A 27,781-nucleotide genomic window follows, 5' to 3' on the forward strand; every position below is an offset into this window, starting at 1 on the left:
CTAACATCCCCAGGATTTCATGTCCTCGACCAGGTCCTTTGCCTTCTGCAACTTTCCAATCTTACAAAGACCATTGATCACAGTATTAAAAGTAATAGAATTAGGAGTAATCCTTCGTCTGATCATCTCCTTAAACAGAGTCTCCACAGTTGCAACCTTACGTTCCTTGACCAAAGCATTCAACAAAGGATTACACGAAAGAATAGATAACCTAAAACCATAATCCCCTGCACGTTGAAAAGCTTCTAAGGCAGAATTCGACCTTGAATTCCTCACATAAGCCAATATCAACATATCAACAATGATCATCGAATTGGAACGGAAGCCATTACTCAATACTGCAATCATATGGAAGAAAGAAACGTTGAAGTGCCTCTCACTCTTAACAAAAGAATCAAGTAATGACCTGATTTCCCCATATTTCTTTGCATTTGCCAGCAAGTGCAGTACTCTACAACAGTACGAGAGTCAAAATTCTATCTCTGACCACCGAAAGTACCTAAGGACAATCTCTGGTTCTGCTTCTGATTCAAACAAAAGTTGCAGAAATCTGTTGGGATTTGTTTCTCTAACTAGGCTTCTCAAGTCACGCCAATGTTGTTTTCTCACGAGTTCAGAAACCCTGGATCGATTAAACCCATCTGACTCAAGACTTTTGTCCCTCAAACATGAGTGAGAGAATCTTCTGGGAGTTTTGGGATGATGATCGAGTACAGAAGCTCTAACTATAGAATAGTTAGACCTACAATGACATGGAAAGCTCATGCTACATCAATTTCTTTTTCCTCAATGAGAAATGGAATGCCAGACAAAGGTGAAATCCAATGAGAAAAGGAACACAGTAGAGGCAAATGCAAGCCCTAGGGTTTCCAAGCTAATCAGGAGAGGCTCTATTCGAAAAATCAACATAAAAGCCTTGTACTCACTCGGCTAAACACAGATGAAATCCAAAGACTTAAAACTCACAAATCAGCAATAGAGTTTCATTAGAGTGAGGTTAAGGAAACGAAGCATATCACATCGACTTCCTTCCTACACAATTTAAAAACAGAGAAATCAGGAGAAACACTCGAGTGGAGATACCTGATTCAGACTGCAGAACTAACGAACAGTCCACCGGCGGCAAAAGTTTGAAATTAATAGAAGGGGATGGAATTTAGCAGAGAACAAAGAAAACTGAAAGGTTTCCTTGTCTTGATTTTTAAAAAAAATTATCTTTTCCGCCGCCGGTGTAGAACCGTATAGGCTAGACTGCTTGAGAGTAAAAAAAAAGAAAAGAAAAAAAAGGGAAAATTATGTTTTCCACCCCTGTAGTTTGAATCTTTTACGTCTACCACCCCTGTAAATTAATTAATTATGTCCATACCCCTTAGTGCTAACTTTGTTAGTTTTAAATTGAAAAGATAGTATTGCCCTTCCATATTCCCTATTAATTTGAAAAGTCAGTTTTACCCTTCCCTATTCTCTATTAATAAACTAACCCCGGATCCAGACCTTCTACGACGACAACCACCTTCTCCGGTGATCCAACAGTTACACCGCTGCCAGCCCCACCCCAATCTCTTCCTGCGGGATCCAAAATCCACCCCTGTTACACGCTCCTCCCTACCTCTACTCGCCCCTGCAAGAGTTGGGAGCCACCAATGCATTAGAATAGATATAGAAAATAGGGAGAATGTTCTCTGTGCCGGGGGTGTAGGCTGCGTCGGGACACATGGGCATGGGCACAATGACCACCCTACCCCCTAAGTGCCAGGCCCATGTGTCTGGGCGCTGCCTGCACTGCAGCACAGAGAACATGAGCCCTAGAAAATAATTGCTTTTGGTCTTGGCTCTTACCAAAAAAAAAAAAAAAGTTGTTTGTCTCAGCGCCGATGGTGGCAGTGGACCAAAGGAGGAGGAGAAAGGGTAAAAGGGTCATATCACAAGGACCCAGGGTTAGTTTGGGTATTAATATTACTAACCCACATCACTACTTGACTGTTCTAATCTAACGATAAGGGTACGGTTGTTAGGTTTTTCCAAAATACAGGGGAGGTTTTTAAAATAGATGAATTTATAGGGGTGGTAGACGTATGGTAAATGTAATTTTCCCAAAAAAAAAAAATAGTGTAAAACCCAAGGTTTTAAAACTCAAGTTTCGACTAGGTTTCGACCAGCCAGAAAACGAGTTCGTCTCGGTTTCGACCATATCTCCGTCAAAACTTGGGACTTTCTCTAGGCTAACTCGAACCTTGGTGAGTTGTTTTTTTTGCCCTGATTCTTGTTGTGCTGCCTATTTTTTACATTTAAAACTCAATCCATGCATTAGATTCACATAGAGAACACTAAAAATATTACTTGTGGTTTTGATCCAAGTTTGATACTGTATATTGTTCTTGGACATGATATCAAATAAGGTTTGATCGGAACATAACTCCTTCAATATAAATGAGATTTAAGCAATCTTGAATTTGTTAGAAAGCTATGTTTTGATAGCTTTCCAATAAATTTAAGCAATTGAAGGAGTTATGTACCGGTCAAACTTAATTTGGTGTGCGCGAATGCTGTCAAAATCGCTCTGAATGAAAATATGTTTTTGGACATCAAAACAAATGAATATTTTATCGCGCTTTTGGTTTTTAGCAATGTTTTACCATATTAAGATTTATGAAATTTTTAGATTTGAGAAAACCCTTAGCACTAGAAAGTTGAAAATTGCACCTACCGTAAAAAAACTAATTTTTGTTCTTGAACTGGGGGGTTGACTTTTTTTCCTTTTGGAATTTGATTTTTTTAACTATTTTTATTGGATTCAAATAGGGGGTATTTGCTTATTTATGAATAATATCTTAAGCTTAAATGATATTAGGCATAACTAAGTGTGTCCTGGTTTTTGCATAAATACCTCTCCTAGTTTCGAGCCAGGTTTCCCCTAGTTTCGATGGGCATATGTGTCAAAACCACCGAAATATGGTCGAAACCAGGGAAACCCAGTCGAATCCAAGGATTTTATAAAATCCCCTTTTAACTAGTCTCGAAAACCTGGGAAACCGAGTTAACTCGGTGGTTTCGACAGGTTTCAGTCGAGTTTTTGTTCCATGGTAAAACCTAGTCATGCCGGTATGTCTCTCTTTCACCCCGTATGGAAATTACCTCTCTACCCTCCCCATCCCCAGCCCAATGGCTACTAACTCAAGCAAACTAGTGGCGTGTCCAACCCTCTCCAAAAAAAATAAAAAAGTCAGGTAGACTTATTATATTTCATAAGGGGAAGGGTTTCCTATGGGGGAGTGTGGCTCTTGTGCATACGGGGCTAATGGAAGTGCACACGGGAGCATCAGGCAGCCTAGCAATCATTTCCCCCTTTCATGGTTTGGTGGGGTGGTCATTTTGCCCCTCCCTTTGTGTCTAGGTGTGGGTGGAATACTCCTCCCTACAAGAAACATTTCTCCATTTCATAATGGGAAAAGGTTGGGCACATTGCCATGGTGCCCAACACGGAAAGACCTCCTTTGGAAAGAACCTGACGACATAGTGGCATTGGCCGAGGTGATAAAACCCATGGCCGAGCTCCTATAGTTAGAAGAATTATTTACTCTCTCTCGGCCCTATTCATACCCAAGGAAGTGGGGGGCATCTGATACGCATAAAAATCGTCCACTAATGCATAGGTGACACGTAGCAGAGGAGACTGAGATCTGAACTTCCCATAACTGGAATATACCTATTGGAACTGGACTCTCCACAATACAAGGAAACCATCTACATGGAAACCTTTCCTACCAAGATTCTCCTCGCATATCCGCTTCCATTCAGGACTTATATCAGGTTCACCTTCTTTTCAGGGATCTTCTACTAGGAATCAAACTTTTCCACCGTCTATCTTATATAAGTAGGGAGCTAAAACACCAGGTATAGGATATTCAATTTCACGCACAAATTTCTTCAAGTTATTGTTCTTTCAACATCCCAGTTGTTGCTCTAAGTTCTGACTTAAACATCAGAGAGTCCTCCCCGGAGTCTGCTCTAGTCCTCTTTGTTGTTCATGCTAATATTGGTCTACTGTGTGCAGGTCTCCGCGTTGGTGTAGAATTCAACGACAACAATAACTAAAAAGTTTCTCTGATTCTTTGTTAATATGGACCAAATTCTTGAAAATTAAAAATGCCCTGAAAATATCATAATTATGAAGCAGAGACATGGAAGCATACATTTGAGTGTGGAAAATATACTTGATTAATAATTCGAATTAGAAATGTGAAATCATTCTTAAGAGTGTCATTTACCTTAACCTAGAGAAGGTCATAAAACAAGGAGTCCTATGCTACCAACAGCTGCCTAGTGCAGTTGGTGAGCTGTGGTGCGCTTCATGCCCATGCTCACCAGGAGGTCTCGAGTTCGAGTCTCCTGGCTCGTACCTTCCCCCCTCCCTATCCCCCCCCCTAAAAAGTAATTATTTATAAAGCTCCCATTTCCAAAAAAAAAGAAAGACATACATATATTCCAATCTATTATCATTAACTTCCATTTCCTGAAATCCCACAAACCCACAAATAAGAAATTCCAAACATGTTAGCATGTAGGACACAACATGATGGCCAATAGACTAGCAGCATATTAGCAAAATTTAGTATGCAGAGAGTATCAAACTTTGATGTAGGGAGCTTTAAAAAAAAAAAGAAAAAGAAAACAATCAGATAAATGTTTTAATTCCTCTTATTAATTAATTAGAGGTAACGAAGAATGCAGTCCCAAGGAATTAAATTCTAATCCCATAGCTAAAGCTAGTTCAGAACTAGTCAAATTCAGCACCATAAGTTTCTTCAGCATGTGTGGCAAGAGAAGAATTTTAGATTGTTTCGTAATAAGACAAGAACAAGACCCCAAGTTGTTGCTGCAATTAAAGAATATGTGTTTTCTAGGTGTGCCTCCATTTCTCTTACTGGGACTTACACCCCTAGAAATCAGTTTCTTGTTGATAGTTGGGGAATTAATGAGCATTGGATTTCTACTGTTCCGAAGGCATGTTCATGGTTTTGACCTCTTCAATGTATGTTTGCTTTGCATTGTGATGGTTCTCTATCTTAAGAAAATGCGACTTATGGAGGGCTGATTCGTGATGCTATGGGTCTCCTCATTATTGCTTTTGCAGGTGTGAGTGTAGATAGATCTGTACTTTCTATGGAGTTGTTCGCTATCTTCCGGGGTATGACTTTATGTATTAAAAAAGGTTTCTATGACGTGTCCATTCGGTCAAATTCCAAATTGGCTATGGACTTACTAAATGGAAAGATTAAAGATCCTTGGGCATTACAATGGTTGAAGAGCAAAATCCACCATTTGAGTGCCTCTCTTTCTTCGATCGGTGGAATATAAGCATGTGTGGAGGGAGGTGAATCAACCAGTAGATTACATTGCTTCCTTACGTACGGGTGATGTGGAGACTATTCTACAACCGGTTGACTTCCCGGAGGATCTTTGTAAATTGGTTAAGGGGGATGCTGATTTCTGTATCTACTATTGGTTGTAACTTCCTTGTTTTTGGCACTTTGGTTGATGCAGGGCCTGTCCCGTTTTAGTTAGGGGCCTCCCATTTACCTCTTTAAGCCTATTTTAAAGGGGTTCAGGTGGCTTCCTATTTTTTTTGTATATTTATTTTTTCATTTTTCATTTTTTTAATATAATTTACTTATCCAAAAAAAAAAAAAACTTGGACCCCCTCTCAAGTCCACTATACTCTGCAGCTCTAGAAGCTAGTTGTTCAGCTCACCCCTTGGGCATATTGGTAGTCTCTTCAAACGCACTAACCTCGATCACTCCAATAATAATATTTTCAGTGTTCTGCCTCCCTTAAGTAAATTAACCAACCTTCACTTGTTACGCTTCCATACCAATGAAATCAGTGGTAGGCTTCTTTAGAAATAGGGAGTATGAAGAATCTAGTTAAATTAAAGATGTAAACAAATAGAATTCGGTCGGATAGTGGCATTATCATATTCATATCCGATTATATTCGGACGGATTCGGATAATATCTTATTAGTTTTCGGACGGATTCGGATAATTTTCGGATAGTGATTTTTTGTCCTAAATAGATATGAATGCAGATCGGATACAAATTTTCTACTATATATTCACATCTTTACCATTTTGTTGATGAGGGTTAGGGTTGAGACTTGAGAGTTCAACAACTACCCTTTCTTCTACTCTTCTTAGTCTTTGATTTTCTTACACTTTTTACTTTTGATTTTATCTTGAATTTATTTTAATAGATATGTGATTCCATGTATCACTGTGTATAAAATAATATATATAAACCAATAGAAAATATAGAAAAAGAATCACATTATCTTAACTTATAAAATTATAAAAATAAGAAAACAATAGACGGACACAAAGATATATTTCAGACATTTTATTACCATCGGATTGCTAAATGAATCGGATAATAATCAGTTGGATAGGGGGATTATCATATTCGTATCCGATTAGTTTTTGAATTCTCCTAAACGGATACAAACACAGATCGAATACGGATTTCTGAATATCAGTTGACATCCTTATGTTAAATTATCAATAGGTTGGAATAAATTCATTGGTACAATCCCCTCTATCCTTGCTAATTTAAGCAGCCTTGAATATCTATACCTCAGTGACAATGAATTCAATGGTTCAATACCCTCAGAAATTGCAGATATGGAAAGTCTAGTTGACTTGGAACTAGAGCACAACAACCTCAACGACTCTCATTCTTTGACTAATCTAAATAAACTGGAGAATCTCTGTATGTATGAGAATCAATTATCTAGTCCAGAGCCATAAAAAATTGGAAATATGGAAAATCTGGTTGACTTGGAGCTTTCTCACAACAAACTCAGTGGTCCAATCCCTCATTCTTTAGCTAATTTAAGTAGACTGGAGAAACTCTTTTTGTTTGACAATCAATTATCTGGACCAGTGCCTTAAAAAATTGGAGATATTGAAAATCTGGTTGACTTGGATCTATCTCATAACAAACTCAATGGTATGAATGTAAATGGATAACCGAAAATCTGAATCTGATCCACATCCGTATCCTTTTAGGGACATCCGTATTCGTTTAGAAATATTCGGAAAAAAATTGAATACATGGATAAAAATCCATCCGGAAAAAAATCTGATTACTTAATAATAAAAAAATTAAGTAAATAATGATCTTGAGGGTTTTTGAAGATTCAACAGGTTCTAGAATATGAGGAAAAGAGAATCATTATCTAAGAGATATGGATTGAGAGTGAATTGTATCCACTAGGGGGAGGAAGGTCCGGGTTACACAAGGTAGAGATGTAAACGGATCGTCGAAAATTCGAATTCGATTTGCTTTCGAATCAATCCAAATCCGTTTAAAGGTTTGCAATGGAACTCTTCTAAGTTTTCTGAAGAAGAATGGACAGGTTGCAGGGTTCTCAGATTTGGGGATTTTTAGTTTGGTTTGAGTGTTAATGGTTTGGTTTGGGTGAGTTTGAACCGGTAGGTGGGTTTGTTTTGGGGTTCATAGGTGGTTCAAAAAGGTGTCATGTGTTTTTCAAAATATTTTGAATTTATTCAATATCATCCGTTGGATGCCGGTCAGGCCAGGTGGCTCACTGTGAGCTACTAGAAGTAGGATGGAAGTAGGAATTTTGGAAGTAGAGGGTTCGGATCCGGTGTAGGTTCATCACCCTTAGTCTGACTGACCACTAGAAAACACATCTGATGATATTGGAACATTACTAGTTGACTGACGAGTGTTGGTACTAGACTCCTCTTCAAATAATTTCTACAATCTGTCCCATATAAGAATGCAAACGCCGAGTGTTTTATCGGCCATTCATGTAGGGGACTTTCAGTCTATTCTTAACTATCTACTCATTACTCACAATTTTTTGTCATAATTTGGTATAGTATTTCTAATTCAAAGCAAAGCAAAGAGAGAAAAAAAATAATTCAATCCTTCCCACCTCAACTATATATGTGGCTTTCAGCCTAAAGAACTACGCCATTATCCTTGTTGACGGTTATTTCTCTCATTCACATGGATTTATAAAACATCAATCCTTCCCACCCCCATTAAATCCTTGGGTTGTCTACGGAATCTAAGGCTGTGTTTGGTATGCATTGTTAGAATGCATTCTAGGTTGATTTTGCATTCTTGAACGATAAAAACAAATATTTTTATCATCTGAGAATTCAAATCGACTTATAATGCATTCCAAGAATGTATACCAAAGGCTGCAGATCGAGTATTTACATTTACTTTTCAAAATCGAAATCATTGTCTTTCCTTGAAATCTTTCCATAATTCTTCCACTTGTGCTCTTTGTCATCTCCAACATGCTCTGGAGATCGACATAACAAACAAACATCACAGAAGCATAGTCAACTTGCCACACTTGATCTTTCATGCATGAACATACAAAATAAACAAAATTAAGAGAGAAAAAAATTAACAAATAGAATAGCTTCTTCTTTTTTTGTAAGGATGAAATTAATTTAAACTGTTCCAAGATCTGTTTGTTAATAATAATAATAGCCCATGGTAGCAGGATCTGCTAGGTAATCCCTCAGTTCAGATACATTAATTTTCCTCTAAGAGAAGTGCTAGCCTCTTACATGATCAGTAGAAGAGAGGTGTCCTTTAAATGTGTTCGTATCTGGAATTAATAATTGGGTAATTTACACATAACACCCCTGAGGTTTGACGAAAGGATAATTTTATCCCCCAGTTTTGAAAAATTCTGTGTACCCCCTTGAGGTTTACAAACAGTAACAAATAAGCCCATTCCGTCAGTTCATGACTAACAATGTTAAAAATAAGAGGTGAACTGACAAAATTACCCTTGTAAAAAAAACAAAAAACCTGCAACTCATGGAAGATGAGTTGCAGGTTTCAAACCCCTTCAACCCTTAAGAAATTTAGGGTTTCAAATTGGGAAAAAAATCCCAAATCAGGGTACCCTTCTTTGCAGAAGGACACGGCAGGAATCACACACTCTCTCTCTGCAAAGAAGACTCCCCAGAAACCTGCTCAGATTCCTGAAGAATTCACTCTATGGCCTTTCTCCTGCTTCCTGCTTCTCTTCTGTAGGGATCGAAATTCGAAGAAAGATCAAAGAAACAACAATGGCATTCCGAATTGGTGGCCTGGTTGAAATCTGCAGCAAAGAAGAGGGGTTCGTGGGTTCTTACTACTCTGCAGAGATTATCTTTCCAGTCGAAAAGACTCATTTCCTGGTAGAATATAAGAATCTTCTAGCCCAAGACGGGAATCGATTGTTGAGAGAGATCGTCCGTGCTGATGAAGTAAGGCCTTATCCTCCTGCAATTCAAGTTTCTAAGTTTGGTCTGTTCGACAGAGTGGATGCCTACAACAAAGATGGATGGTGGGTTGGAAGGATCACTAGAAAAAACAAGTCCAGGTATCATGTGTACTTCGAAATCACTGGAGAAGAAATTGCCTACTCAGTTTCTCAATAGAGAGTTCATCAGGAGTAGAAAAATGGCAGATGGGTATCTTCTCGATAAAGTATGGTGGTTGGTCATTTTGTCTTTCTTCACCCCCTCCGTATTTTAGCTTCTTTGGCACATTCTTTTGGCTTCTTGAATCACATCGATGCATCAAGGGGTCTTTGGATTTTGATACTTCATCTTGTGCTTTTCCGTAACAAAGTTTTTCAATTCATTAGTTTGCAAGACTGATTGCCTCGTCATTGCTAATTTGTTCTTGATCTAGTATCTCTTCTCTCAGGCCCCTGAAACTATTTGGTTCCACAGCAAAGATAGAGAGGAATGAAGGAGGTGGAGCTGTAGAATGCAGAAAGGGTTTTGAAACCTGCAACTCATCTTCCCCAAATCGATTGGGGAAGATGACTTGCAGGTTTTTTTTTTTTTTTTTTTTGCAAGGGTAATTTTGCCAGTTCATCTCTTATTTTTAACACTGTTAGTCATGAACTAATGGAATGGGTTTATTTGTTACTGTTTGCAAACCTCAGGGGGTACGCAGAAATTTTCAAAACTAAAGGATAAAATTATCCTTTCGTCAAACCTCAGGATGATATATGTAAATTACCCTTAATAATTCATGTCTAGGGGTCTTACATGAAAGAGAAGAGAGCCAAATACAGCCAAGGATAACTTGCCAACGAATTGCGATCATGCAACGAGAGTGCCCACACCCATCATCTATTAATTAATTGGATGAATACAGACGGCGGCAAATCATCCTTGGCTGCACTCCACTCTCCACCTCTTCATATGCAAGGCCTTTGGACCCATGATCACCATTGACCACAACTATTATTGAAGACCCATCCCACCCCGAGTAGGGATGGTAAACGGATCGGATTCGGATCGGATGTGATCGGAGCCGGATATTCCTGGCCGGTCGGATACCTCTAAACGGATTCGGATGCGGATCGGATTCGGATTTTTGACCATCCGTTTACATCTCTGCCTTGTGTAACCCGACCTTCCTCCCCTAGTGGATACAATTCACTCTCAATCCATATCTCTTAGATCATGATTCTCTTTTCATCATATTCTAGAATCTATTGAATCTTCAAAAACCCTCAAAATCATTATTTACTTAATTTTTATTATTAAGTATTCGGATTTTTTTCGGAGGATTTTAATCGGAGTATTCGGATTATTTCCGGATATCTCTAAACGAATACGGATGCCCCTAAGCGAACACGGATGCATTCGGATTCGGATTTGTTATCCATTTACATCCCTAACCCCAAGTCTCTATTGATCCATCTCATTTCAGTGTTTCATATCATCATCATGTATATAAAGGCAATTAATAAGGTTAGTAAGTCATTCCTTGGACGATAAATGCATGAGGGATGCTCATATTCTTAGCATTAGTATGATAAACTGAATTGGGTTCCATCACAAGTTCCAATTGAAGCAACTGACTTTCATGTCAGCCAAAGGAAATGACTTTCTTTTCTTTGAACCACAAAATCATTCAGAGTGAGAATAGATATGGGCATGGAGATTAGATGCTATTAGGGATGTAAATGGATAACTGAAATTCGAATCCGAATCCGAATCCGCATTCGTATCCGTTTAGAGGCATCCGTATTCATTTAGAGATATCTGGAAAAAAAAAAAAATCCAAACACTCCGTTAAAAATCCATTTGAAAAAAAAATCCAAATGCTGAATAATAAAAAAATTAAGTAAATAATGATTTTGAGGGTTTTTGAAGATTCAACAAATTCTAGAATATGAGGAAAAGAGAATCATTATCTAAGAGATATGAATTGAGAGTGAATTGTATCCGCTAGAGGGAGGAAGGTCTGGGTTACACAAGGCAGAGATGTAAATGGATCGTCGAAAATCCGAATTCGATCTGCATTCGAATCCATCCAAATCCGTTTAGAGGTATCTGTATTTGGCTAGAGAATATCCGAATCTGATCACATCCGATCTGTATCCGAGCAGGATCCAATCTGTTTGCATCCCTAGATGCTATAGGGTTTTTTGGGAGCATTGCAACTCTTGGGAATTTATAGTCAACAATCAACATGTAAAATTAAATTAACAAAAACTGATTAATTTGAAAGAAAGAGTTCGATTGAGGTGCAACTATGGAAAAATATGATGATATGAAGTAAGAACATTACATCAAGGTGTAACACAAAATTGATTGTGGGATTAGAAGGGGTCCCAAAAGATTGAAAATTTTATGTTAAAAAAAAAAAAGAAATTGTAAAGGAAAATGAGAAGGAACCATTGAAGAAATAGTCTATTATTAATAGACAAGCTAGCTAGCTCCTAGTTGTGTTTATATCTCTTTTTAACACATTCTGTCCATTGTCATTCTACTTGTTTCATCATTCTCATCCATTGGTACATCATGAATTGATAAGTCTCTCATATGAGATTTCAAACCATAATTTAGTAGATCAAAGCTTCCTCCTCCTCTTCTACTAGTTCTGCTTTGATTACATAGTTGTCTTTGTTGTTGCAACACTAAAATAGAAGATGTAGTACCAAAATCTGGTGAGGCCAACATATCTCCTATTAGTCCAAGTTCTGGGCATTCATTCCATTCAGTAAGCCCTAAGAAAACTGGTGAATTCCTCCCTTGTCTTCTCCCTACAATTGTAAGATCATTCCCTTCCTCTAGAATATCTCTAATCAGAACTGCTAATTTCTCCCCATCTGTAACCTCTTCCTCTCTATATTCCATCTGTTTATTCATCTCATTGATATGTTGATATCTTTCCATCTTCTTCTTACTGATCATATTAATATCATTCAAGAAAATGACTGTGACTTTAACATGTCGATGAAGGGCTATACGCGAACCATAGGCAAAAGCTTCATCATCATCAGGTCCACCAATTAAAAGAACAACAACTCTGTAGATGGAAGCCCTACTTGTAACAACAGAAAAATGACCAGCTTGTATTATTATTCCGCGATCAACTAATATACCAACAGAACAAGGTGCCCTCTTTAGAATGTTTCTGTTCATAGCCCTAAGACCACAATTCACAGAGTTAATACTACCATCTATAGCCCATTCTTTATGAAATGGAACTATTATGATAGTTGCTCTCTTATCACATGCAACTTGACATACATCATCATGCATTGTAGCAACATGAGATATGGCAGTGAATTGTTGAATGTTTATGGAATCTTCATTCAATAACTTGTATTGCTTAAAAGCATTGAATATCATTTGATCTGATCTAGAGGAGAAGATGCATGAATTAGTAATATTAATATTATTGGTTGTGTGGTTGTTGTTGTTGTTGTTGTTGTTGTTGTTGTTGCTGCTGCTGCTGCCATTATTATGTGAGGGTTGTGCTTCTTCTTCATTGTGACCTACTAGTATAGGAGAAGCACGACCCACTAGTTCTACTAGTCTGAGAACTATTATAGAGATAGGATTCTCTCTGTTAGCATGTGAAACTTCTATAAGGTTGATCATGGTAGGTACATTCTCTTGTTTTCGAATGCAAACCAACATTCTAAGATCAGAATTGAGTTTCATGTCTTGTATGGTTCTTCTATTTGTTGGTGTATAACTTTGTGAAGGATCATGAAGGAATCTCAAAATTGGTGTTGTGATTCCTGTTATCAGTAGAATTGTAAGGAGAGCAGTTGCATACTCTTCATCATCAAATATCTGTATTGGCACCACACAAAAAAAAAACAAAAAAAAAAACAATAAGCATCATTAAATGTTAATATCAAAGAGAAGAGCAAACTGCTTGCCAATTTAAATCCTTATTTCGGATCATTTATATATAGAGAAAGAGATCGCTACTTGGTCGTGTATAGTCCTTGCACTAGCACAGGGGTCAATGAGAGCAAGTGCAAGGGCATCAATACAGAAGGGATTTTGGCGTAGGAGCCATAAGACCACGCAAAATTCTTTTTGCCATATAGGGCAAGTATAAATTTGTTTGCTATATCATCATTTGTCAATTGGAAGAAGGAGACAATTGTGTTTGGTCCACAATGAGAGATTTCTTTTAGCAGTGTTGAGAATTTAGTCCCACATCGGCTACTAATTTAGTCCTAATTTATACAACAAGGAGCCCCTCCACCTATCAGTTCGAACTTTTGAGAGGGAAACTGTACATGGTATCATAGCTGCCCCATACACAAAGAAGGTAGTAGAAAAATTAGAATTAAAGGATACCACTTTTAAGTGTGTGTGTGAAAAAGTGTATATTCCCATTTTGATGATACCTAGACATGCTCCTTATCTAAAAATGGAAAATTCTCTACCAAATTAGCTACAAAACACCCAAACCTTCTATATTGCCTAATCCTTTGATTAGCCAATGGTGGGATTTTTTTTGAAAACTTAACTTACATCCGCGATTTAAAATATTCTTTTGCCGTGTCTTAAATGCAGGACTCCCTGTCAGAGATTCGCTTTCGAAATGGATACATGTCGAACCTTCATGTGTATTCTGTGGCTTTCACAACGAATCACTTTGGCATCTTTTTATATGTTGTGATTGGATTAAGCGAATCTGGGCTTCTGGCCCGTTGGATTGAGAATTGAGCACTTGTCTGCTCCCTCGCTCACCTGCTTGTGTGCATCCCTACTTGGCTCCAGGGCCATGAACAAACAGTCTTTATGTTGGTTTTTTTCTATTTTTATTATAACTTGTTATCCTGTTTGGTTTGTACGTAACAAAGTCATCAACGATGGTATTAAGGCTAACCCTCTAATGGTCATACATTATGTTAATCGATGGATTTCTGACCTTAATTTGACCCCACTTTCTACTGATCCACCCATAATAACAGCACATCACACACCTAGCCCACCTATACATTGTCCCATTAATGTTGCATCTATCACTAACTCCACAATGGACCCTGGTTTGCTGGTTGCAGGAGTTTTTGATCCCGAACTTGGAATAGCCAAGTGGACTTTCTACATGTTCATTAATGGGCAAAGAATAGTAACCAGAACCGGTCGAACAACATCTACGGATGACATGGAGACAGAGCTTTGTGGCATTCTACAAGGATGGAAGACTGCGGTTGCAAAACATATCAACTTAAAAGAGATATGGTGCTGCAACAAGAAACTTTTTGACCTTTTTACTAATCAAACCTCTCCCTCAATACCGTGGAACATTTTACCGAGTTTTTTGGATTTTGCTGATCTTACACAGAACTTCTCAACCCTTACTTTTAGATGGTACAACCCCCACCCAACTGTAAAAACTTCCGGGTTTTGTTGAACTTTAATATGTGCTCTTTCTCATAAAAAATAAAAAAAAAAAGGATACCACTTTTATATGTTTTCTCTTAAAGGGGTAAAAAATTTGCAAAATTAATTAGTTAGGGTCCAAAGGATATACTTGATATGTGAGCATGAACTTTAGGTTCTGTGCACACTCAAGTAACAAATCAGAGCTTTGACAAATGAATCAAAGACCCTGGGAGAGTGAGGCATGCATGGGCATATATTAATCTAGTAGATCTAGGTAATTTTCCCAATCTATCTAAATTTGATACATGCCTAATCTAGATTATAGCCTCTCTTTTCAATGGTAAAAATATATACATAAACTGTCCATGTGGCACAATGAGGGTAAGGGTATCAATGGGCCGGGATGGGCCAGCGTTGCCCTAAACCCTAGCCCAACCCTAGGAGCCAACCTAAACCCAAGTCCAAGCCCAGCCTAACCTTGGCACCAGTAAATGGAAAAAGATTTGCTACTACCTAAGCTGCTTGCAACCAAAGAAATGGAATCTAGAAACGTATTTAGGAAAATACTTAAACCTAGGAGGGTATTGTGAAACCAAAGGGAAAATGAATTATTCTATTACTTTAGCTACGAGCCCGGATAACAGGAATGTTCCTGCAACCTGGGTACCAGAAAAAATTTCGTCCACAAAAAATGCCACTAATCATGGGGTGGATTTAGTCGATCCTTTGAATCCAACAATATTTTTACATTACTACCCTATTAGAATTATGGGAAAGAGAACGCTACTTGGTCGCGTCGTGCATTGCGCAGCCCCTACACCCAGACACAAGGCCATGTGAAATGATCGCTGGCCATGCCCTTAGGAATTTTTGCCTTTCCCTGGGAACATGGGGGTCATTTCACACAACCCAGCCCAGTGTTTGGGTGAAGGACCTGCGCATCGCACGCAACCAGGTAGTGTAGTATTCTTTCTCAGAATTAGAGAAAAAGATCTCCACTTGGTGATGTTTCCTACGCCCTCTCAGAGATCGCGCATCGTGAGATGACGCCTCTGCCCCTAGGTAGATACCTAGGCGTGCTCACCCATTGAGCCAGACGCTTGTGTAGAGACCATATGACCAAGTAGAGATCTCTTTCCCATAGAATTAATTAGCTAGTTTCATTTTTATTTTTTTTTCAAGAAATCCAAATAAGAAACAGATCGAGATGATGAGCATAAGGGAATATACATACTTACCTTTGCGTTATTCAATATCTTAAAAGTGATGAGTTCTGCTATGCCTCTATTGTTGAGCATGAGTCCCACCACCACACCATCTCGAATTGGTATATTGTAGTAGAGAGATGAAAAGAATACCGCAGTCATCCTTGACAAAAAACCAAGCAATGCAACAATCCCCACAACCCCTGCCACCATTGGCCTTATTATAGACAAGTCTGCGTGTAAACCACACATAAGGAAGAAAGATGGAAGAAACACAGCAGAAACCATTGTATCAAGTTTCTGATCTAATGCTGAACCCAATGGTGGACCTTTTGGTACCACCAATCCAAAAATCAATGGACCCAACATAACATTTTGGCCGGTCAGCAGACTTATAAATCCAGTTATAAACGTCAACAACAATACAGCACAAAAATGTGAATCTTTCACTGGTTTTGCATCAGAAATCTGATTATTTACCCAATTCATCAATGGCCTTAGAACCAAGAAAATAAAGGCAACCAATGCTAATGCTGAGAATACAGCCCATAACGGTATCAAAGAAGAACCAGCTCGAGAAATTCCAAGATTATAAGCAAACAATGTAACTGAGATACCAGCTAAATCAGCATAAACTGATGAAGATACTGCAAGGCGACCAAGATCAGTATTTAGGGTTTTGAGTTCAGTGAGAAGACAAGTTACAACAACGAATGGTACGATACATTGTGATATGGCAATGTAAGGTAGTGAATAAAACAAATGTGAATCTGAAGGGACATATTGTCTTAAAACGAAGGAGATTATTAAGCATAAAGCCACTGGAAGAAGAACGGTTGAGAAGCCTATAACTATGGCTTTCCTTCCTGCTTGTTTAACTATAATCAAATCCATCTTTACACTAAAAAGAAAAATGTATATCATTACACCAAACCATGCTATTGTATCAAATACCAATTTAGCTTCTTCAGGGAATAGCATTGCTGCTACATTCTTATCGCGACACAGACCTGTAGGGCCTATTATTATACCTGCCTGCAAAACAGAGAATGATTGAAAAATGGGCAATTAATTTTCAGGCAAAACAGAGAGGGGAGAGAAACAGAGAAACAGAGAGAGAGAGAAAGAGAGATTACATACAATGATCTGAGAGATGATGAGAGGTTGGCCGAAAGGCTGGAGAAGGAGAGATATGATTCTAGTGGTGATGCAAATTACAGTGACTTGAAGGATGAAAAGAGGAGCTGCGAAATACAAAGGGTTATCTCCATTAAAAACACCTTTGGAGTTGATGGAACGTAAGGAGGTGCATATTAGTGAATGATTTGGTAATGGCATGGCCAAAGCAAGTTTGGAGAAAGAACAAGCAGAGATAGAGAGAGAGAGAGAGAGAGGTAGGAGAAAGGAAGAGGAAACTTAAGGGTGAGATTTTGTGTGGGAACAGAGAGAGAGAGAGAGTGAAGGACCAGCGAAATAAGAGGTCTTGCAATATCCTTGACTCCAACTGTAACCGTTAAAGGTATTGGTCGTTTCCTTCAACTAACTTAGACCACAAAAAAAAAAACTGAATATGAGAGGGAGATTTCTATAAATAAGTTAAGGAGCAATTCGTATGACTTCTGATCCTCCGATTTGGATCCTCTGCTGCCGCCTGCCCGTGCAGCTGGAGTGTCCTCACACTGACAGAGCGAAATGACCCCCCTACCCACTGTCCGAGCACCCTTCCCGGGTGGGGTTGGGCGGTCATTTTTGCCCCTACTTGTGTGAGGCTGCATGCCGGCTGCACGGGCAGCGGTCACAGAGGATCATGATCCCAAATCCTCTGCACATACATTCACCTGAACATATGATTCATTGAGTGAGTCCGGCTCAGCTCCTCATACGAGGAGGGAGTTGTTTCTCCTTGTACACTGGTTACCTGCCATCTACACCACAAAACTGAATACTTGCTCTTATGTTTTCTCCTTTATGATTTTTTTCTTTAATTATTAAATTAAATTTCCAAATTTTGTTTCACGAGTTACTGATTTTTATTGTCTCAATTTCTCATCTCCTCAATTTTCCTCCGGCCTTGTTTGTTTGACGGAGAAAAGTGAAAAAGGTAAAAAAAGTGGGAAACTTGTACTTTTTGACCACAAATTACCACTAATGTGGCTCCCTCAATTATCTCCTCAAAATGGCGACACGGGTACAATTCAAATTGGATAGCCAATTTTGAAATGTCCAAATTTCAACCCAATGAACAACCCTTCCCATTCCCATCATGGATGCTCCCTAGCTTAAAGAAAGCCCAAATTTTATGGGCCCTTAAAACCCATAAACCTATAGCATCTAGGGATGCAAACGCATTGGATCCTGCTCAGATACGGATCGGATGTGATCAGATTCAGATATTTCCTAGCCGAATACGGATAACTCTAAACGGATTTAGATGGATTCGAACGCAGATCGAATTCGGATTTTCGACGATCCGTTTACATCTGTGCCTTGTGTAACCCGGACCTTCCTCCCCCTAACGGATACAATTCACTCTCAATTCATATCTCTTAGATCGATAATGATTCTCTTTTCCTCATATTCTAGAATTTGTTGAATCTTCAAAAACCCTCAAGATCATTATTTACTTAATTTTTTTATTATTCAGCATTTGGATTTTTTTTTCAAACGGATTTTTAACGGAGTGTTTAGATTTTATTTTTTTTTCCGCATATCTCTAATTGTCACACCCCCATCCCTGAACCACGGGGAATGCAAGCTGGAGCATACCAATACGCTCTCTAACCACCGAATCAACGATGCGACCCAAGACTAACTCATTCACAACGACAAATAATAGGTAAAAGGAAAGGATTAATATTAATAACATCGAGTTAGAAGCTAGGTGATAGCATATAAAATATTGTCTATTCAAATTTACCCCTTCATATCAATGGGTTCTAATCGGGATCTATGTATTATCACGTATAATAAATACACTTATCAAGAAAGGAATAAAAGAATACACCTTTGAATCAGAAAATAGTTTATCAAAGTGTAACAAAAGATGGCCACCACCAAGAATCACTGTTCCCTCGTGGAACACATCTCACTGATAGCACTCCGGTCCATGATCCTCATACTTCAAGTCCACCACTCTTCATGACCTTCATCGAGTCTTGAACTCCGTGCCGTCATGCTCGAATGTACCTGCATCAACTAAAAAAATATGTTTCCTCGAGGAGTGAGCTCCAAGCGAGCCCAATGAGTGGCTAAGCCACACAAGCATACACAATAATAATAATGAATGGGGTTGATTGCAAACCATACATGATGGACGGATACCAAGGTGTCCCATACCACCAAGGTAGACCGTACATCACATACAATTACAATCATGCTACATGAATGAATGATGATGTATAGTTTTATTGTTATCCACCTAACACACAACTAAGTCGGGTATAGTACTATAGCAACACCTTAGGTAGCATCCCGACATCGGTACCATAAGCGGATGGTATACCGGCGATGACAAACCCAGTCGCGCTGGAAGCCTCTTGTCGGTCTCCACCAAGAGATATACGCAAACCCCGAGTCAAATCCCGTCCTGGCGTTCGGCCCAAAAATACGGTTGGCGCCGAACTTCCGGGTGGGTATACCCGAATAACGGTCGGAACCCACGGATTTGACCGACACCTAACCCCTGTCGGTAGGGTCATAGTCTTGGGTAAACATTTATCCTAGCCAGTATTCACCTATTGTATGAGTGAGGTACGCATGTGCATAGGCCGAGGCCGAGTCCATAGATACCGAAATACGGTCACGGCTATCCTCTCGCCCCTCTAGCCCATACGTGCGTATACAAGTACGAGATGTGAATACCGAAGGCGGTCGGTCGGTCACCATCCCGTTTCCACCTAATGCAATGGACAACTCTAATGCAATTTCAAGTACGGCAATCTCAAGCCCAGCACCCACCGGCACTTGGATCCCGCTTTCGAAGCCCTAGATCTACATGCCATGAGTGAGTCCATATTATGGAATCCTCGGGTCCAGCACCAACCGGCACCCGAGTCCCATAACTAAATCCAACACCATTCGCACCATAGTGCGTAAAATAAATAATATCGCAAGACAAGAATGTAAAGTCCTATCAACATCTAAACATTTATATCGTCCTATATCTTACTAATAATTATATATTATAGTACACATGCATGAATGACATTCGCAAGACACGACACACAAACATTCCATAAATTAAGGCGTTTGCTTAACTCACTCACCGATTCTCGAGTCAATCGTCGATCGGAGCTCTTCAAATCGGCGTTCGATGCCAAGTACACGCCACGTACTAATACGCCCGAGCCGGGTCAGGCCAACCTAAAGAGAGTGTACAACGTGGGGAGAGATTAGTGCCTTAGGGCTAGAAGAGTTGGGCCCCATAAGTTATCAAACAAGGCTAAAATAGGGGACCGGCACATACGCAAGGCTATATCATGTGCTGTCCATGTGCTGTCCATGTGCCTGTCCCTCTCGGACTTTCCCACCGGCAGATCTAGGTTCTCGGGGACGCACTTGCATGTGCCGTCCATGTGCCTGTCCCTCTCGGACCTCCCACCGCAGATCTTTCTCGGGACTGGCACTTGCATGTGCTGTCCATGTGCTGTCCCTCTCGGACTTCCCACCGGCAGATCTAGTTTTCATGCCATTCCGAGAATGGTTTTGCAGCCCCAAAGTCTTGGGCTAAAATGGGGTATTCTTTGGGGTTTTTTAGGGGTCTCTTTGGCCATGAGAACAACTCCAACCAAGGTGCCATAACACACACCCAACATGGATTTGTAAACCCCATGATCGATTAGGTTTTCCTCCATTAAAATACATATGAAAAGAAAACTCATGGGTTTGGGTATTGGGGTTTTGAAAGGGTCTTTAATCAATGTTATTTAACATCCCTCAAACCCACACATCTACGGTCTTCCATGAGGGTTGGTAAAACCCATAAATGGAGGTAAATCCCCAACTTAGGGTTCATAAATGGAGAAGGGTGAATGGGTTTAAGGTAGGGTTAGGTGCTTCATAGTTAAACATCAAGGATTTGCCATTAATGGCTCTTCTAATTGAGTAGATGGAGCACTCAAGGTGTGCTCAACCAATTCAAACCCTAGGTAATAGAATTAGGGAAAGAGAGATGGAGAGAGAGAGAGAGAGAGAGAGAGAGAAAGAGACTCACCAATGGTTGATGATGATAGCTTGTGCTCCACCATACTTCCCCCTTCTCCTTCCTTCTTCCTCTTCTTCTTTCTCCTTCTTTCTTCTTCTTCTTTCTTCTTCTCTTTCTTCTTCTTTCTTTTTCTCCTCTCCTCTCCACGATTTAGGATTGAAATGTGAGGTGAATAGTAGTTTTGGGTCTTTAATAACCCATCTAGGCATTAGGTCTTGTTTGGTTAGTCTCAAGTCCTTAGGTCCATTTGTTTAGGAGCTTGTTTGGTTAGGTATAAGCCCAAGGTCTAGTTTAAGTCATTGGGCCATTGGATCCACTTGGGCCCATGGCCCAGGCCCATGTCCTAAGTTCTAGTTACAATTAGAAAGAGACTAAGCTCATAAGCCCAAGCCCATTCTAGTTCTTATGCTTATTAATGGTCATGCATAGGCTGAATTATTCGGATAGTGACTTACTCCCAATCATCGCCAAGTGGATAAGGGCGATTCAAGTGCGGCCCCGCGGATCCCTATCATAAGGGAATTCCAAGAATATGCTTTCGTGGACGATTTTCCCCCTTTCTCGACGGTGGATCTTTCCTCGAGGACTTCCCCTGTTTCGCGGTCGATAATCTCGTGTGATGGCTTGAGTATTATGACCCACAGTTCACGAGCGTACTCCACTCTTGGTTCTACACAAAAGGTTTAAACCAGACCGGTGGTCAGATCGCGTTTCAAACCGGGTTTTGGGCACGGATTTAACACTAATTGAATACGGATGCCTCTAAACGGATACGGATACGGATTCGGATTCGAATTTCAATTATCCATTTACATCCCTAATAGCATCTAATCTCCATGCCCATATCTATTCTCACTCTGGCTGATTTTGTGGTTCAAAGAAAAGAAAGTCATTTCCTTTGGATGACATGAAAGTCAGTTGCTTCATTTGGAACTTGTGATGGAACCCAATTCAGTTTATCATACTAATGCTAAGAATATGAGCATCCCTCATGCATTTATCGTCCAAGGCATGACTTACTGACCTTCTTAATTGCCTTTATATACATATATGATGCATCAATCATGATATGAAACACTGAAATAAGATGGATCATTAGAGACTTGGGGTGGTAGGGGGTCTTCAGTAATAGTTGTGGTCAATGGTGATCATGGGTCCAAAGGCCTTGCATATGAAGAGGTGGAGAGTGGAGTGCAGCCAAGGATGATTTGCCGCCGTCTGTATTCATCCAATTAATTAATAGATGATGGGTGTGGCAGTGTCGTTGCATGATCGCAATTCGTTGGCAACTTATCCTTGCCTGTATTTGGCTCTCTTCTTTCTCATGTAAGACCCCCTCCTTAGACCTCAAATATTAATTCCAGAAACCAACACATTTAAAGGACACCTCTCTTCTACTGATCATGTAAGAAGCCAGCACTTCTCTTAGAGGTAAATTAATGTGTCTGAACTGAGGGATTACCTAGCAGATCATGCTACCATGGCCTATTATTATTGTTAACAAACAGATCATGCAACAGTTTAACTTAATTTCATTCTTTAATAAAAAAATAAAAGCTATTCTTTTTGTTAATTTTTTTTTTTCTCTGTTTTGTTTATTCTGTATGTTCATGCATGAAAGATCAAAAGTTTGCTGTCTTCTAGCAAAGAAAATAAAATGATGTTTGTTATATCATTATCTAGAGAAGATTGGAGAGGACAAAGAGCACAAGTGAAAGTGTTCTTTGCATGGAACGCAGCGGCCACGCCACACACAGCAGCCAATGACAGTCTGTGCCCAGGTGCATTGGGGGCGGTCATTTCTGCCCCCATGTGTCTGGGTGTGGCCCTTACATCTACATAGAGAACATTTCTCTTTTTTTTATTTTATTTTTATTTTTTTAATTTTTAATTTTTTACTTTAGACTTTAGAGTTGAGGCTTTGAAAAAGACCAACCGACATGCCTTTTATTCTTCCTGTTTGTTCCATTTAAATACTCAAGGGTGTTAAACGAAACGGTGCAAATTTTTTGATGTGAAACTTAAATCGAACCGGTTAATAAACGGTATCACATGTTGAATAAATGGTTTCAATTTAATTGGTTTAATAAGGTTTTAAAACTTTTTATAATTCAAACAACCACTTTCTATTACATGTCTTTTAATTCATTGATGGAGTGGCAACTGTTGATACCCTTTGTAAACGGAATGTTAATGTAGATCGGGGTTATATGCGTTGTAGGAAGCATGAAAAGATCTCTCATATACTATTGGGCTGTGGTTTTGCTTGTGCAACATGGTTTGGGTGCTCCTTAGGGTTGTCTCTACCAACAGATGATGAACCAACTCTATGGCGGTGGAGTAGTGGTTGGAGTTCCTGTTTCTCATGATAAGAGGATTCGACGGGATTTCTCTTGCCATGCCTCTTTCATTTGTTGGACGTTGTGGAAGGCAAGAAATATTGATCAGGTTTTTTGTTGCAAAAGTTGGTTACCTGGAGAAGTTATTGATACCTCAAACAAAGCATTCATGGAGTTTATGGATTCCTTCTCACCACCGACTTTACAACATTCTTCTCAGCCTTCCCATCCATTGAGTATTACTAGATGGATTGCTTCGGAACAAGGTACAATAAAGATAAATTGTGATGCAAGTCTGATCCCAAATACATCAACCGGCGATTTGGGATTGATTTGTCGGGATTTTAAAGATACTCATCTCCTTGCTTTTTCAATTTCGGAGAAGTTCTCTATTGTGGCAGTAGGTGAGGCCATGGCCATTCATGGTTCTCTTTTACATGCACTATTTGAAGATTTGAGAAGGTGTTTCTTGAGTCAAATTGCAAAGATATGGTTTCTTACCTGTAAAACGGAGTTGCTACTTCCCCTCCATATTTGCTATCTATTTTGGAGGATATCAAGCATCTGTCAAACTATTTTGCTAGTTGTATTTTCACTTATGTTCCTAGGGAGATTAATAGCTTGACTAACTCCCTAGCAAGAAGGGCCCTATAATGACGTATACGATGGTTTGGCCTATTTCCGATCCATGGTTACGAGATATTTGTTCATCTCAGCCATGAGTTTCTCACGTTATCCTTAATAAAATTTCTCTTACCAAAAAAAAAAAAAGAAAAAAAGAAATGGAACTAAGAATTGAATTCTTATATGTTTTCTTTAAATAATTGTTTAATTGTACCATTATTATTACCATTAATACTTAATTATTGCCATTACATAGTACTAATATCTTTTTTAGTTTAAACAATTCAATTTAAACTGTTTAACTAAATGGTCTCAATTTTAAAACCAAAACTGAACCATTTATTAAACAGTTTCACAATTTTTGTAAACAGTTTCGATTTAATTTTGACACCCTTACTCAAGATACCATGCCAGATAAGAGATTACAACAATCTAAGCCCAATATCCCATATTCCCACTGGCCAATCACTTTCTTCGTTTAAGTAAATGGACATGTTCGAAGGCCAACAGCTAGTAACCATTAGTTGGTCAAGTTTTCAGTGGTCGTGGTTTTGTACATTTACTTTTCAGGTGTAACATCCTAAGTCCATTATATGGTGTGAGGTCACCCTTGGAGCACTAATCGTCATTTTCTCCACATCTTCGATGGGCCAGAAGTCCATAGGATCTTTATCCCCTCCAGTTCCTCAGTGCCCCTAAAAAAGGGGGGGGGGGCACAATGACCACCCTACACCTACCCGAACACTCTGCCCGCGTGGGGTCCAACCCCCCCTCCTTATTAGAGGCACTAGGGATCTGGGTCGGACAGGGAACTGGAGGAGAAAATTTTCCAAAGTCCATATGTCCAATAAGTTTTCATGTTGGCTTTATGCATATATGTCAGCCAAACTTGGTATAAAATCCTACGGATTAATTACATTGGTCTTTTAGCTTAATAAATAGTATTGATGCATATATTTATGTAATAATTTTTCAATTTCTGTGAATATATTTCCCTTTTTTGGGCCCCTACTTGAAAATTATAAAAGTTTAAAACACATGCCATCTGTTTTCGTTTATAAGCCGTTTTTGAAATATTTGACCGTCTTGTTTAATTTCTTTAAATGTGCCATCCCAAACAAAGTTTTTTTGTTGTTCCTGTTTTAACTAACTATGATACAACGTGAGAGAAAAAACCCAGTGAAATAGTTCTTGCACAATGATGGTATTGTCATTAATTTTCCTATTAGTTAGGTTATTAGTGAGAACTATACCCCATCTATAGAAGGCCAAATTCAACCTTCTTTGGGGAAGAGTAGCAAGTCATGGGTCTTGAAGTTTTAGCAATTAACATCAATCATGCAACCTATTAATAGCTAGTGAAAAAAGAAGCATACAATGCCAGAATGCAGATTCCAACGTGCGGCCTCTCATGGTTAGAATAGTCAAAACAGTATCATTGTGGGTCCTATTGTTTATTATGTGAAAAGGGTATAAAAGAATCTATATAAGGGTGGTGTAAGCTTTATTTTCCTTAGTTTATCATAACTGTTAGGGTTCTTCTTACCATAAAAAAAAAATAATAATAACAGTTAGGGAGAGGGTTTCTAAGCAAATGACATAGTCGAGCTCATTGATAAGGTGCACAAAATGGTGTCATTTTACGCGTGATATCCATGTACCCTATAGCCCAATTTTGTCGCAGAGTTTCCTAATTACTTTTCTACAATGTGGCAATTGGGTTTGATATTATAAGTAGGATTTAGATAATGGACCTTTTAAATGACACCTCTATAGGTGTATTTAGAACTTGACACCTTTTAATTTCTCTTTGTCTTATTCTCACATGTTCTTTAAGTTACGAATAAAAGAGTTTTCAAAAATAATTTGAAAGTAATTTATTATTATTATGTCATTATCAAAACTATGATTGTTTTGCATATTTTTCGTGTACTTGTGCGAAACGACAGTATTTATCCCCATTGGAAAAAAAAGTATTATACTAAGAAGACAAAAATAAAATTACAAATTAATTGACACCTTAGGAATGTCTGAAAGAAAATCCCATTAGATAAACTCACATAAACATGTGAATAACGCATTCACAAACCACTGCCAAGATAACAAATGGAATCATTTAGCATTTGGGAACACTTGAAAATAAGGGAATGGCAAAAAATAATAATAAAAATATATAAATATATATATATATTTTTTTTTATAAAATTGATGATTGGCTTGTAATGCTCAATACTCATGAGACTTGCATCATCTCTGAGATTAGCAATTTTGTGTAAGTTTGAGGGATGCAATCCAGATTACCCGCCTTATTTATTTGGTTAGTTAAAGGTGAGGCATGAAATAAAGCTTTCGAACATGAATGACCATGTCAATAATATCTTGGAAATTCAGGAAGCTGACAAGAAGAGCAGTCCATATTATGAAGTTTTTAGTGTAAGCGTGACCAACACTGAGTAATGGCCCTTTTTAAAATCCAATTACAAAAAGCTCTAATGTTATCCACTTAACAAGAAATATCATTTGATGTCATTCTAAATGACACTAAAACAATTGTATTATGTTTTTTGAGAAACACTCAAACAATAGTATCATGGAAATAAATCCTGCGATGTCTATATTAATAAGAGGTACAAGTAATAGCACAATAGTCCGTGCTCATTCCCATAGCCTTAGGGCGTTAGGGTTTTAGGGCACGGTATCCAAACCAATATTGTTTGTTGGTGGTAGTATCGGTTACCACCGACACTAATAATGATATAGATTAGTAGATGATTCCTAAATCCATGAGATGCATCCAACTAGCCAACTAGGGATGGCAAGAAAGTTGGGTCAAACCCATGGTTTCAAGAATCGGGAATTGGATCGGTGAATAGATCAATTCATATTGGAATCGACTGACACAGATCCCAATTTCCACCGATCCTAATCATTAATGCTTGAATCGGAACCGGCTTAGCCCTATTCCTAGTCATTTCTTCATTTTTCAACTTGAATCGGACTGATTCTTAAGCCAAATCCCGATTCCAAAGCTAATCCAATTTTCACATCCAAATAGCTTAGAAACAACTGGATCGGCTCGATTCCAATCTGATCTGGATCAGAATCGGCTCTGATGGATTAGGATACCGATTCCATTTTTTAACAATCTGGTCAAATCCAATATCCAAATCGCTCCACCCACCATGAGTCAGGGTTTTATATGAACAACACAAATAGAAATTTTTATCGTCTCAAGTACACTTTTCACAAGTGCACGTCAAGTGCATAGCCTGATGAACGACACGTGGCAAAAGTGAACCTCAACCCTAATACCCGATGGATAGTCTCTCTCTCCTCTTTGGATCTTTCCCTCGCATGCCTCTCATTCGCTTTCTGGAGAAGCCGCCGGAGACGGCAACCAGAAGCCATCTCTATCCTCCTTCTCACCAGCATATGATGCGATTACTCACTGAAGCTTCTTCAGACCAGCTTTCATTTTCGCTCCTCTTACCTTCACTGTTATTGTCTCTACGGTCCTCGGTGAAGGCACCGATCAGAATCATTCAGTTTCGTGGGTTCACTCTTGGACGGTAACTACCGATGGGATAATCACCCAAGTCAAAGAGTACTTCAATTCATCCCTCACTGTTACTCGATTCATTGAAAACTCAAACCAATCGTCACTATCATCTGCTTCTCCTTCTTCAGCATCGTCGTCTTCGTCGTTTA

General features: G+C 38.9%; 1 protein-coding gene across 1 annotated transcript; it reads right to left on the reverse strand.

Annotated features, from left to right (window-relative positions):
- LOC122668701 (cation/H(+) antiporter 15-like) lies at window positions 1–27,481 on the reverse strand. Its single transcript, XM_043865236.1, has 6 exons — window positions 27,386–27,481; window positions 15,941–16,942; window positions 12,845–13,148; window positions 11,834–12,703; window positions 8,257–8,338; window positions 1–451 (listed from the first exon to the last, which is right to left on the reverse strand). The coding sequence occupies exons 1-6, from the start codon at window positions 27,479–27,481 to the stop codon at window positions 1–3; spliced, it is 2,805 nt and encodes a 934-aa protein (XP_043721171.1).
- Between the last annotated feature and the right edge of the window lie 300 nt (window positions 27,482–27,781).

Source organism: Telopea speciosissima, chromosome 7 (genome assembly GCF_018873765.1).
Source record: "Telopea speciosissima isolate NSW1024214 ecotype Mountain lineage chromosome 7, Tspe_v1, whole genome shotgun sequence".
NCBI lineage: Eukaryota > Viridiplantae > Streptophyta > Magnoliopsida > Proteales > Proteaceae > Telopea > Telopea speciosissima.

What these genes read in the sequence shown, in the direction of transcription:
- LOC122668701 (XM_043865236.1), bottom strand. Translation starts at nt 27,481, where the DNA reads ATGGCTTCTGGTTGCCGTCTCCGGCGGCTTCTCCAGAAAGCGAATGAG. An exon ending in TGCTTCTCCTATACTAGTAG is followed by an intron (nt 12,704 to 12,844) that starts GTCACAATGAAG and finishes CCTCTAGATCAG; the next exon opens with ATCAAATGATATTCAATGCT. An exon ending in AATGATTTCGATTTTGAAAA is followed by an intron (nt 452 to 8,256) that starts GTAAATGTAAAT and finishes GTACTGTTGTAG; the next exon opens with AGTACTGCACTTGCTGGCAA.